Raw genomic sequence first — 14407 nt, forward strand, 5'->3', positions numbered from 1 at the left:
TACCATCACGACCGACAACTTCTCTATGTAACAACAACGTTTGGTGTTACCCTTTCGGGGTGGGGGGTGGGGGGGGTAATTGGATTTGATTTGATGGAGGGGGGGCGCTGGTGGGGGGGGGGGGGTGGGGTGGGGCGTGGGTGGGGTTGTGGGGGGGGTGGGGGGGGGTTGGGAGCCTTTCCTCTCTACAGGTGAAGTTGCTCTCTGGTCTCTGGTAGTGCTGGCTGTTGAGAGATACATTGTTGTCTGCAAACCCATGGGAAGCTTTAAATTCAGTAATACTCACGCTGGAATTGGTGTTGGGATCACCTGGGTCATGGCTTTGGCATGTGCTGGACCCCCACTGTTTGGCTGGTCCAGGTAATTCACATTTTTCATAAGATTTAAAAACATCCAAAACTCAAACAAAGCATCTAGGCTTAAGAAAGTTGCATAGATAGATACTGTAATTAGATACTGTAAGTTTTAAGGCTGATTCTCTTAATGATTTGCCTTCTTTTCTTAAAACTTAAACAGATACCTTCCTGAAGGCATGCAGTGCTCCTGTGGACCTGACTACTACACTCTGGCTCCAGGCTTCAACAATGAATCATTCGTCATGTACATGTTTACTGTCCACTTCTTCACTCCCGTTTTCCTCATTTTCTTCTCTTACGGAAGCCTTGTCCTGACAGTCAAAGCCGTAAGTGAAGTGTTTTAAATGTTTTCCTTAAAGTAAAAACGTTTGAGAAATACAACTGTCATTTTCATCTTAGAATTCTGCAAAACCACGTGTGCTGTGAATCCTAATGATGATTTTCTGATCACAAAAACGTTAGGCTGCAGCCCAGCAGCAGGAGTCAGAGTCCACCCAGAAGGCTGAGAGGGAAGTGACACGCATGTGCCTCCTGATGGTCTTTGGATTCCTGGTAGCTTGGGTGCCATATGCCTCTTTCGCTGGTTGGATCTTCTTGAACAAGGGAGCTGCCTTCAGCGCCCTGACAGCAGCTATTCCCGCTTTCTTTGCAAAGAGCTCAGCCCTGTACAACCCTGTTATCTACGTGCTGTTGAACAAACAGGTGGGCTGAATATATTAAATATTCCCTAGTCCAGTTTTTAAAATCTGCTTTTTCATCTTTGCTCAATCCTAAACCATGCATTTGTTTTTCTTTGATCTCTTTTTCAGTTCCGTAACTGCATGCTGAGCACCATTGGAATGGGCGGCATGGTGGAGGACGAGACCTCAGTCTCTGCCAGCAAGACAGAAGTGTCCTCCGTGTCTTAAACACAATGATATCATCATTTTCGACATGTTCCTAATGATCACTTTTTGCCGAATGGATTTATGGTTTTGATGAACGGACTCTGGATAAGGATGCTGCAAAATTACATTTCATCTGTTAATATTTATAAACCAACAATTGTAATGAAATGCAATTGCTGTAGAGGTTGCACAGCATTTGTGTGTGTACAAGGGTAAATAAGTAAAACAAATTAGTGTGTAAGTGAGTGAGTGTGAATGAACTGTCACACTGTAGCGAACAAACCTCAACTGTCAAACCAAGCTACACTTGCTGAAACATCATCACCTTTCTTCATCTATGGTGAATATGTATCCAACATGGGATATTTTCTTGTTTTTATGTTTTACTAGTGCAATGGCATTAATTGTATGTATATATGAAAAATAAAGATAAGATAATTATAACAATTCATGGTTTTCCTTTTTGTGTTTTTCCAAGTGCTCAAAGCGCTTTACATTATATATTAGACATGTAATACATTCAATACTGTGGACAATACCCACAGGAGCAATTTAAGGTGAAGGGTGAGCCACCCCCTCAGATAATACATGAGTGACAGAAAATAAATCTACTCCTGTGTTACTTTGTCTTTGAATTATACATTAACAATTGAAATGTTTATACATTTACAGATTTTAAATATAAATATGTTTATAAAGTGTGGTTAATTACCAAGGTTGGTTATGGTCAATTCAAGTCTCATTTCTATATCCCCCAAACAAAAAGGTTGCCTCAAAGGGCTGTAGGAAAAGAAGGAGAGGATGTATGCTTTTCCTCTACAGAGGTTGCTATGCAGTTTGAATTAAATCAACAAATCTAACATATTTAATTTTCAGTGTCTGCTCTTTATATTCAGCATAAATGAAAGTTCAATAGTGTACATACTGAACATAAATCAAGTTGCTGCGTGTGACCCCGCTCTAAGCCCTTGTTATAATCTTTTGTAAATCCTCTTGAGCGGCCTGAGGTAATTCAAGGGACACCTACTTAACCAATATGTGTTGGATAAACATTACTAGTCTTACAGTAATTCGCAAAAGTTGAAAGTAACAAAGCATTTGACTGAAATATGCTGACAAATGGCAGCTAATTGCTGTTGAAATTGGAGTTTAAGAATAGTATTCTCTTCTAAAGAGAGGAAGTAAACAAGGGAGGCTTATCTGCCGGCAATAAAAAAAAACTCCTGTAAAAATACATGATTAACACTATTTATCATCTGCTGTGGGAACCCTGCAGACCAAAAACAAACTCATGCATGCTACATTCAAGTGTGATGCTCTACCATCAGGCGAATGTCATTACACGAACCCTCACATCATATCTGCAGTGTGCTTTTATGTGTCATGTAAGAATACATTTCCGAAGGGTACAATTGCACTAAAGGCTACTCTAGTGGAATAAACTACTGTATGGCAGTAAACGTGTCAAGAAAAGTGAGCAAATGCATATTGTAATTTGAAGTCGTTCTTAACAGGCTAATACCTTACAATCAATCAATCAATCAACCAACCAACTAACCAACCAACCAATCAACCTATACATTAATTAATCAATCAATACCATTTTATTGTTATAGCACAACATCACAAATTGCACATTTCTCTCAGGAAGCTTTACAGTGTGTACAGCATAAAACACCTCCTGAGACCCTCGCAGCCGACAGACAGACTCTCCCAACAACAGACAGATATGCAATAGATGTCTTTTGTATAGCTACAACAAATACAAATAAAGCATACTACTGTCGGTTGTAAATAAAGGCATGCGCTGCTAGTGGGAAATACAGACATTACCAAGGATAAATGTTACACATCAGTCTATAACATGGTGCAGCTCAGAGGGGATAAATACACCCTTCTTGAATACCAAAGCCCTCCATTTCCTGCTGATAACCTGACCCTAATTGTCATGCTGTGGGCTCAAACACTGTAATTTTCTTCCATAGCTTTCTCTGGACACCTGCATGTGGTTAGTGTGTCTGTCAGAGGGCCGGCTGACACAAGCATTGTCTCCCTTTGTTCTAATTGTTCGCATTATAGCTGCATACAGAGGTTGGAAAAACAAATGTAATATTATAAGATGCATTCAATACTTTTCCTGGCTGGTGTTCAAGACACCAGTTCTGCTGCATAAGGTAAGAACATTATAAACGTCCATAACAGGCTTTATTGATGAGATCATTATATTTTCATATTAATAATCATCATTATATTATTTCCAATTACAACTCAATAAACTATGCCTAATATATTCATTACAATAAAACACACATATATAATTACATTTTGAACAGTAGGTTATGAATTGTATAGAGATTATCTCTTTTGTCAATTAAAGTGATGATCAGTATATAATGCAGAAACTGTGGGAATAAAGGTATCAGTGCAACGTGAGCACAATATTCAAAATCCAAATCATGTAACTTAGTTTCTTTAGTTTGCAACATATTATTTTATAAGATTATTATTATTTGACACTAGAATAATAAAATGTGAATTTAAATATATTTATACCGATATGCACACATCCTAATGTTAATCTTGACTGAAACATTATGTATTTGATAATCCCACAGTCAAACATGAAATATTCATAGCTATTACACTGGTAAATTGGTTAAGTGTATTTCTGAGACAGGAATCTGCACAGGCTCTCCTTTTAACAGTCCCGAGCCAAATATTTTCAGAAGATATATGAAGACACAGTTGGAAAAAACAAAAAAGGTTTTTCATTCAAAGGTCAAAATCAGAAAGATGTATAATAAATGAAGTGAGAATAGTTCAATATTAACACAATCTAAGTTTAAATCTAAACCAAACCAAATCGCTGAGCATTCATTTCTTTGCCATTTTATTTTAATGAATTTCTGAAGATTTTAAGTTAAAACAATTTAAATAAACTATTGTTAAAACATTTTAAATCAATCCAAAAGTGGTGTATATTCTAAAAGAACGGTTCATATATAATTTTTGTGCGAATATGTAGTATAGCATGCAATCTGACAGCTGTGATAACAGACCAACTCATAGTGAGTAGGTCAAATAAGATTTTCTTCCCCCTGCTCCTTTCTATCAATACACTTCTCTAAGTTAATATGTTATGTGAAATATGTAAAAAAACGGGTGAAACGAAAAAAAATGAATGAATGAAAACATAAGCTCACCTGTAAGGCCCTGCATTGAAAAACGTTTTTTTTTATAAAAGCAAAGACTGTGGTTAAGGGTCAGAATAACTACAGTACTATCTTTACAGAAAACAAACTTTTCTGAGTCCGAAAACTATTAGCTTGTAAAATCATAAATATCTTCCATGTAGTTAACAGAGGTAGACACACCATTTTGCATATTTACCTACAGACATATTGCTACCACTTACCACACTCAAATAAACCCTTTATTTAACATAAGTAATAATCAGTATCACACTATACTTAAAGTAAATACAAAATCTAAATCCATCTAAATGTTGCACTAGGCAGGGCTAAAATGATTATAATAATTGTCTTTGATATACATATATATATATATATATATATATGGTATTTCTTCACTGCAAGATAATTTACCCGCTGGATGTGTGTTTATTCCCCAACCTGGGTTATGGCAAAACTGTAGGATTAAAATCAACCATTCTCCAAAGGGGACCAAACATATCCCGTTATTCTATTATTATTATATTATCATTATATTATTATCAATTGTTGCATTGACTACTCAGTTTGACTGTCAAGTGATGCATTACAATTTCTAATTTCAAGGTACAACTTGTATCATCCAGGAAATGCTCAACAATATACCATCTGTGTTTTCCTTTTAACCTAGACGTTAAGATTCATTTCCCTCTCTGGTTCTCCACATGGAGCATTGTACCAGCCCAAAATCACATCTCATTGACAACTATCATCGGCCCTTGAGAAGCTACTTTATTGTCCCTGTCATAAATGATTGGTTTTCCAAGATATGCGTGCGGTAAACTCAGGTTTACTTGTGACTCGTTGAAGCTAACTTGTCTGTTGACCTGCTGATTGAAGCTGCCTTGTCTGGAGAGTTGGGGACCGAAACCCTCGTCCGGCTGCTCGAAGCTGCTCCCAATGTACAGACGCTGCCTCATTTCACTGTGGCGTTTCCCAGAAGCACTTCTGGTTGGATATCTCTGACCTGTCTTGTACCAGCCTGTCTCTTTGAAGACAAACCAAATATTGCCAACCCAGAGGACAACATTTACGAAACCAAAAACCTGGAGGAAGAAGGGACAGAAGTGAGTTTCTTATTTGACCCTTTTGTATGTTTCAGTGCACAATTAGATGACTGAACACCCACCACAGATGTGTTAGGTCGTGACCAGAGAGGCTCCTGGGTGGCCGTGCATTTGTTCTCATGAGCTCTGCAGGCTGAGATGAGCAGAAGCACCTGTGTTGGGTTTGTGGCTGTCTTAATATCAGAAAGAGATTTGGCCCAAAAGCAACTGCTCACGAGCCACATGAAGGAGAAGATGGATGTAACAACGAAATCCTGCTCAGGAGTGGAAAGAAAACATGAATTAATAGGATGGTAAATGCAATGTCTTTCATGTTATACAAACACAACAGTATCACACTATAACTTATATCTAATTCAGGTATTATTATATGATTGTTTGTTAAAGATATCAGCTCACTGACCACAAGCGGGCCTCTGTTGTTCTTCAGGTAGTTGTTCTGGTAGAAGACGTAGACAATGGTTGCCAGTAGAGAGTACAGGAAAGCAAAAACACCCACAGTCACGAAGAACTGAGAGGCGGAGGAAAAGTTGCCATCCAGGAAAATAATCTCTTCCCTCTTTGCCACACACAAGGGAGCCTTAAAATGCACATCTATTAATCTGCAAGACAGAAAGGAGGTTTACAGTTAATGATACAAACATGTGAGGAGGTTCAGTCGGTGGGAAAGGCATCACTTTGGCCTTCACTGGCACTCTGAGAACTCTTTCTTTAGCAAATGTGTGGCTAGGAAAGGAAGGTTCAGGCTAAATATACACAAGTGAGAAACTATTTGATGTGGCATACAAAGGGACACAATATTCATGAAAACGCTGCCTCGGAAAAAAGCAGTTATTTTCTATGTGACAAAAGGAAGTATACTATAGCAACATCCTAATGTAGTACAGTTTCCAAATTCACTTTGAAAATGGAGATACATTCACATGTTATGAAAAGCTTTGCAGACCATTAGAATAAATGTGTTTAAATATTTATTTTTGGAAACTGCTGCACAACAATTTCCGTTTGGATACATACAGTTCTGTGTTATCTTAACACAAAGATGTAAGTAACTAAGCAAAGATAGTACCGTACTCATATTTAGCATCTCTACAGGCAGAGTCCAAATGAAGTCTTATTCAGATGTGTGCCTACTGAAAACATGAAAACGTCCTTCAGAAATAAAATAACATTTCAAAGACATTTCCAAAATTCTGTAGCAGTTTGAGTTACTGTTACATTTATACATGACAGGGAACTAACACACATACACCAGTGTCAAGTCAGCTGAGCTGTTAATGAGACGACTAATTAACAGTTCTGTTGGCCATCACTGAAGAAGCATGGAGTTAGGGGTAGGTCCACCACAAGGCATGAGAGTTCACATCCACAGACCCACCATCCAATCATCAAATGAAATGTTAATGGTGGCCAGTCGCTCTCAAGACATGCTGAAGTCGTTCAATTAACAAAATGGCTTCATGGTTTACTCAAAATAACAATGAGGATGACAAATGCAACTATTTGCGGTGTTTATATTGCACCTAAGTGGCCATGAAACATGCAGATGTGCAGGAGTCAAAAGAAAGGGACAAAGAAAGACACCATTGCAAAGCGGATCACAAAATCCCACCTGAGGTTAAGTCTTAGCTGAGAGTTCTTTTTTAATGCTGCAGTGAAAAATGTTGGACCTAAATTGGGCCAGTTTCCTGTTTTTAAATTGGCCGAGCTTTAAGATGGGTCAGGTCCCCTCTGCCGAGCCTGCCTACATGATGGATTGAAGCTGTGCAGCTTTTAAATCTTTTTTTTTCCGTCTGTATGACCGGTCCTCTGAAATAGGCAGAGACGATTGTCTGGACATGTCCGGTAAGTCTGAATGCATCTATTTAAACATCCAGTAAAATGAGCTTGTTAATTAGTCGGTTAATTCACAATTTGATTTGCAGCACAACATGTTAATAGATTAATTGTCAAATATCAAATGATTGTACGAAATAGAAAAACCGGAAAGTACGACAAGAATTATGGGTCTTTGTGTATTCGTAGATTAATCACCTAATTAGATGATAATACTTTTGCACAGGAACATAATCAACCACTTTACCTGAAAGGATATCCAAAATCAATGTTGATGCTGAGGTTACTCGGCCTCCTGCCTGCACAGTCCACTTTAACCTGGAGATGCCCATAGTATCCTCCACATGTTGCAAAAGCACAGATGGCAAAAATCTGGGAAAACAAAAGTAAAGCCATAAAATGTTCAACATTTGTTGATAATAATTCAGACATTTCATTAATCCAATATCAGATCTGAGTGCAGCACACTGCATAATGTATACACATCAATAAATTACTGATTATTAAGATTTATAATTGGTTTGAAAACAATACCTGCATAATTTAAAGGTCGGAAGGCAACTCACAGAGCTGCTTACTGTGCGCTGGAGGGTGGCCACAGCAGTACAGCACAGATTTTATTTTAGGTCTGAAATATCTGATTCATTTGATCTTTAGAGTTCATACACAGCATACTCATATTAAGATTGAGTAGATTTGTCTCTGTTTCTACGCGACACGTCACATCAACAAAAAGCACTGACCTGACAATATGACAGATTTTTCACCAATCAGCTAATCAATAAATCAAGATCACACTTGACAATATCAGTCATATAATGTTTCAAGCAGTGAATTAAAACAGATCTAACTTTAACCAAAAACTACAAAATAGCAAGACACGAGAGCTTAAACTTACCGGAGCAAATATAACCATACACATTGATAAATCACAGATCTCCAGTACGACGCCACACAGTGTCGATAGCTTTAGTCATCAGGGTTGAAACTCCACTGATGTAGAGAGGGGAAGAGAGAGTGACTCTTCCAGCAGAGAGGAGGGCTGACAGGAGGTATCTCCCCCTGGGAGGGGTCTGAGATGTTACTGTTCCTCTACAATTTGTTCACAAACACTGCAATAAACTATAAATATATGAATTTGTGCGAATAGAGGGCTTGTGTTTTTTCTAAGACCATAAGGGCAATGCTCTCAAAAGATATCTTTCTAAATAAAGCATCATCAGACATTTCTCCTGCATCACTTTGTTCTTTCAATGAAAACCTAATAGGTGTATCTCCACATGTATTCATTTAGAAGTATTCAGGTACAAAGAAAACAGTTACTCATGCTTGATAAATGGTATTAATGAAAACCATTAGACGATCAGAAAAAGACACTATAGCTGAATCAGGCATGTTTGGTTTTGAAGTAACATGAGACAGCAAAGGTTTAAAACCTCTTAAGCCCCACGGACCCGGCTCCGGGGCCGAAATCGCGTCATTTGCAGGAAACAACGTCTAAGGAACCTTAATATTTAATAAACTATGAATATTTTATATCCATATAACGGGAAAAAACTAATTTAACTGATCTTTTTCATTTGTTTTTTCAAAAAAAGCCCCACAATGCTAACAGTGAGCCTCTGGATTAGCCCCGAGCGAAAAATGCTAACCTATTACTGCACCGAAAATCACTCCTAGCTCCCTTATTACTTATCCTAGCTGCACATCCAACACATCGTTTATGATCGTAAAGACACAGAATCTAACGGTGCCCACCTCAACACTGAAAGATACACACTTGCAACGTTATCAACAAAAACGTAAATCAAAAGAAGTGGCGCTAGGTAGACCACAATGCTAACGTGGCTTACCTTTGTCTTTGTCTGGTCTAAACTGGTCTTCAATGGCATTAAAACGATAACAACGATGATGTAGTTAATCCATAGGTTAATATCCAATGTGGCTGTGTCCCCTTTGAAATGTTCTGACAATCTATAAGCAATAAAACAGCAATTCCGTTATCTTCTGTCCGCTCTGTGCTCCGTGCGCTCTGGGTCCTGCAATTCCTGCTTCCTTACGTAGTAAACAATAAATTAAGTTGGCTGCGTAATGTTCTTACGCTGGCTGGCATTCTTCATACTTTACGCAGGATCATATCTCTGGAACCCATTGGTCGATTTGGGTGATTTACACCTTTTTCTTAACCAAAATATCCAATAGAATCGAGGGGCAGTTCCCAAATCCACGTAAACATTACCATAGAACTATATAATAGTGAAGCAAACAAAGCACATCTGAAAGTACAAGCCTGGACGGCAAAACTTTATACCCAGTATATTGCCATAAATATGATGGTGGATTATCAGTAAAAAATGATACGTGACACAAAGACATTGGATTAACCTTGAGCGGCGTTTTTATTCCGGTGAACACAACTTTTGATCACAAATCAAAAAAGGTAAGACGTAATTATTGTAATATTTTTGAAACCGGATGTTGTTTACTTTCTCTTTTCTGAGAAAGGAGCTCCGCAATTCGGGGTCCTACAGTGATGACATTACATGTGTGGAATCTGTGGAGTCTCAGCTTTAATCGGATATCTTGTTTGTGCAGTGACGATAAGTAATAAGCGCATTGCTACCGTGAGTGCTGTGCAAAAGTCCGTTAGCATTAGTTAGCATTTTTTTGCTCCATGCTAATTCAAAGGCTTGGTATTACTCTTGTGTTTGTTTTAGCTAAAAATGGTTCATATTGTTAGTTAGCTGAGTTTCTTATCGTTAAAAGGGTATGGAACATTAATAGTTTCATAAATGTTAAGAAGCCCTGAGACATAGTCTCGTAAAAAAACGGTGGGGGGACGGTCCACTGGGGGGACCCTCGTACTTAAGAGGTTAAGCAAAGAGTTCACATCAACATGGGGGGTGGGGGGCTGGTGAACGGTCTGGTCATTTGTTTGTTCCACAATGTTTATCATCATGAAATTAATATCTATATATGTTATACTATAATTGCACTGCTTCCCGTTTTCATACTTTATATATCTTAGCATATTCATACATATGAAAACGGGAAGCAGTGCAATTATAGTATAACATATATAGATATTAATTTCATGATGATAAACATTGTGGNGTGTGCCTTGGCAGTCTCAGACAACTAGTGTCACATCGCCAGTGACTGGGCCAAAAAGCTTCACTCAAACTTTTAGGGCCAAATGGTTAAAATAAGGGCCGTTTAAGTGTTCAAACTGTGAATTTGATTTACCTAAAACTGCATTATACACTGCTTTACAGACATCTCTTTTCCGTTGTAAGTCAACGGGAAACAGTACTGTATTTAACGACTCTGTAAGACCCACTGTTGTAATTTTACAACATTACTTTAACCTCTTAAGCATGAGGGTCCCCCCAGTGGACCCCCCCCCACCGTTTTTTTACGAGGCTATGTCTCAGGGCTTCTTAACATTTATGAAACTATTAATGTTCCATACCCTTTTAACGATAAGAAACTCAGCTAACTAACAATATGAACCATTTTTAGCTAAAACAAACACNTTCCCGTTTTCATACTTTATATATCTTAGCATATTCATACACACTGTTCATACTGCTCCAGGCTGCTGTGTATATCTAGTGTATTCATACCCCTCACTGTTTGTTCATTATTCAATTCATTCTATCTTTTATTCTGTAGATTGTGTACATTACTTTTCACTTTACTGCTTGTTGCACTCCTGGTTAGAAGCTAAACTGCATTTCGTTGTCTCAGTATCTGTAATATGTGCAATAACAATAAAGTTGAATCTAATCTTGAGCAGGAACAAATGTATTTACTTAGTACATATCTGACATTAACGATGAAACACATGTAACCGAGTCAAGCCGACTCCGGAGGTGGCGGTTATTTATTGAGCTTTAAAACAAATGAATAACGAATCTATATAATATAATAAAACACACGGAGCCTTTCTTTTTCCTCCCTCTCTTCGGACAGCGTCAGTGTCTGTCTCATGCAGCAGCTGATCCAGTAATGAGTGACCCGNTTAAGATGAGTGTGTGCGGGACGATTTCCCTTCGATTCTATTGGCTCTAACGATCAGGAAGAGATGTCATATGTCAAAATCGAAGAAGGGGGGCCAGATATGGAAAATCCATCCAAATGAAGAGGTTTTTTTTTGCTAAATCTGTCTAAAAAGGTCAAATATCACTTGTTTTACATCAATCTTGATACAGGGTACTTATTATATGTTGTACTTTGGATTCCTAAAGCTTTTAGTCTACCTAACCCATCATCCAAGGATAGTTTTCACTATAAGTACAAAATATATTTTTGGACGGACACTATAATTTACAGTTTTTTACCATGTTCAATCTGAATTTTCTTTAAAATAAAAAACATCTATTTTGATTCTGACTTTTCTACATCCAACTCACAGGTTTATCATTACTTTGAGAAAAAATATTATTAATTTAACCCTTTTAGAAGGGAAGATATGGTCATTTGTTCTGGGAATGTCATTTTCGAGCCTGAAACCTGAAAAACAGGCTTGGGGCTTAAGAGGTAGCATGTTTCGTTTTTTCCTGTCCTTGTACTTTTGTTACATTCTCACAATTTATATCAGATGGGAGCTAAGGTTATTTTGATCATTGGCATTCTTATTTAAGAATAAGAGAACTCATAACTATCTGGTTAAAGACATATACCTGTACCTCATACAATAGGTAGATATTAGCTGCGTCACTATAAACATAAAATATACTTGTGACTTATTTAAAGGTCCGATGAATAATCAGACTGCAGTGTGTTTCAAACTTTGCTTGTGTTAGAATATAATAATAGGAAACAATATCTCTAATGTATATGGCATTGAGTGAAATAGAAACTGATCTGTTGACTTGTCTAATGTAATCTTTATTTTCTATTTTCAACCAACCTTGAATGATTCAATGGGCTATTTTCTTTGTAATAAAAAGGATTCTGCTGACCTCTTTTGGCAACACACGTGTCTTACAGGATGAATTTAGAACTGCACATAAGTGAGTGAAATGAATAATGTACTTTATGCAACCTGGATTTTATAATACTGTAGGATGTATAAGTGTTATCTCAAACTGGGCACTGCTGTTTAGTGATATACATTTTTATGAGTGGCTTTCTCAATTCAGGGGTAACATATATTTGAAGTCTCAGAAACTCCACATTTTAGATCCAATTTATTTCTTATTTACAAAACACACTACCAAACACGTAGGCATTTCAGAAACTAATGAATGGCAATGACATGATTGCCAGAGAAGGAAATGAATAATCGAGGACCGAGGATAATCTAACTTTAATTCTTTGAGCTAAACTTTTCGTTTCTTGATTTTGGACTGGAATATTGTCCCCATTGTTTGGAGAAGTCACCCGATTTCCTCAGACTATTTTTTACTTTTGCAACCACTAAACCCACAGTTTCTTACCACACTAAAGGAACACACATTACAATGATAGACATTGTTATAGAGAATTTATTAAAAAAAACGATTGCTTTAAAAGACAAAGTAAAGCACGTACTCAAAGACGTAACGAGGCTAATGATACCGGAAACTATACTTGTTAAAACATTCATAATAAAATAACAGGATTGAGGAGTTATGAGTTAGGTGAATGAGAAAAGAAGGTCTAACTTCCCAAAACTTTTTTAACAAGCATTATGCGTAAGACCGTTCGATTTCAAACTACGGTGGATTTGACATTGAAATAAGCTATTGAAGTAAATGGGCCACTGGAGTCTTGAAAGTAATACAACCAAAGCGGTAGCAGCCAATGTAGGATTAAAAACAAGATTGACAACAATGGAAAGTCATTAGCAGTATGCTTTGAGAGGTAATGTTTGTTTGGTAATGTGACTTTGATTAACTAATTCCCTCAGGCAGGTTTTGTGATGTTTTTGGCAAAATGACTGGGGACATGTTCAGTCTACTTTGAAAACATGTGGTAATAATGAATAACTTTCTGATTTTTGGTTAATTTGAGGTGAAGGGATTGAAAGGCAGCAAGATGCCATACTTAACACAGGATTAAGTAATCAATTCTGAAAGTGATAGTGATAAATACCCAGTGCTGGAGGGTAAAGGCAGAAAAGTATTTTAAAACTCATTTCACAAGCTGGAGGCTGACAGGAACTTCAAACTGGGGGTAAAAATAGGTTGATGCAGGGAACAGATGAAAACCTAGCTGTCCAACTTGATCAGAGATAAACATTGTTTGATTGATCTAGTTCTCATCTGAAGGAAACAGGAGGACTACATTATAATTACAAAGTTATGTGAATGAGGTTGGTGGAACTGTGGAGATGCATGTGGATTCATTTTCAAATGTTCAGTGATGTTGTTGTTATTGACAGATTTTGCGTATATCATCCATCAAATCCAGTCGGGTTTCGATTTCCGTCCCAAAAATAAACAAAATAAATGTAACATGTCTGAACTTTACGAAGATTTTTTACACTTTACTATACTCTTGTGTAGTATGAAATATGTTTTTGGTAAATGTTACATTTTGTGCACGCGACTTGTAGAGAGGCGCTGTTTCAAAATCTAATTTAAAGAGCTATAGTATATATACAGAGTATAACTAAAAAGACAATCCTCCATTCAGTATCTTACCTTTGTGAAAGCAACAGTTTAAGCATCAAAATATACTTACTAAAAGAAAACATGATGGAGAATGGCCCATTTCAGAATAATGTATGTTATATATTTGGGGTTGCAATGATTGATGTATTAATAAAGTTACAACTTTATAGCCTAAAGGTCAGTAACCATAACATCATAATTTAAAAAAGCCTTATTTTACTCAGAAAACGTTGTACCTGACCTTTTATCTGAGTACATTTCACAGTAAAGTACTTTTACTTTAACTTCCGTAACACTTTAAAGTAATAGCAATTATTTTTTCCATCCCTGCCAAACAGATCATATTTGTATTTGTTCAAATGGTAATTCCAGTCAACACACACACCAGCTGAAACTAAGCGCTCTTTGACTATCTAGCCAACAGAGGGC

The 14407-nt window shown here is 37.2% G+C and overlaps 2 protein-coding genes across 2 annotated transcripts in view; one reads left to right on the forward strand and one right to left on the reverse strand.

The window, feature by feature from the left end:
- LOC104955201 (green-sensitive opsin-like) overlaps window positions 1–1264 on the forward strand; it is a 3778-nt gene extending 2514 nt beyond the window's left edge. Inside the window, exons 3-5 of the mRNA XM_010782451.1 lie at window positions 517–682; window positions 819–1058; window positions 1166–1264. Coding sequence (XP_010780753.1) covers window positions 517–682; window positions 819–1058; window positions 1166–1264 — 505 coding nt within the window. The remainder of the gene's footprint in view (window positions 1–516; window positions 683–818; window positions 1059–1165) is intronic.
- Window positions 1265–4769: 3505 nt separating this feature from the next.
- synprb (synaptoporin b) lies at window positions 4770–8363 on the reverse strand. The gene is made up of 5 exons (XM_010782450.1): window positions 8275–8363; window positions 7624–7748; window positions 5944–6142; window positions 5603–5794; window positions 4770–5519 (listed from the first exon to the last, which is right to left on the reverse strand). The coding sequence occupies exons 1-5, from the start codon at window positions 8296–8298 to the stop codon at window positions 5163–5165; spliced, it is 897 nt and encodes a 298-aa protein (XP_010780752.1). The 5' UTR covers window positions 8299–8363; the 3' UTR covers window positions 4770–5162.
- Window positions 8364–14407: the final 6044 nt, after the last annotated feature.

This window comes from Notothenia coriiceps, unplaced genomic scaffold (genome assembly GCF_000735185.1).
Source record: "Notothenia coriiceps isolate Sejong01 unplaced genomic scaffold, NC01 NC01_scaffold00024667, whole genome shotgun sequence".
NCBI lineage: Eukaryota > Metazoa > Chordata > Actinopteri > Perciformes > Nototheniidae > Notothenia > Notothenia coriiceps.

Coding starts and splice junctions, on each gene's coding strand:
- synprb (XM_010782450.1), bottom strand. CDS start 8,298: ATGTGTATGGTTATATTTGCTCCG. Junction 7,749..8,274: donor GTATGGTTATATTTGCTCCG/GTAAGTTTAAGC, acceptor TTGTTTTCCCAG/ATTTTTGCCATCTGTGCTTT. Junction 6,143..7,623: donor GATTTTGGATATCCTTTCAG/GTAAAGTGGTTG, acceptor TCTGTCTTGCAG/ATTAATAGATGTGCATTTTA.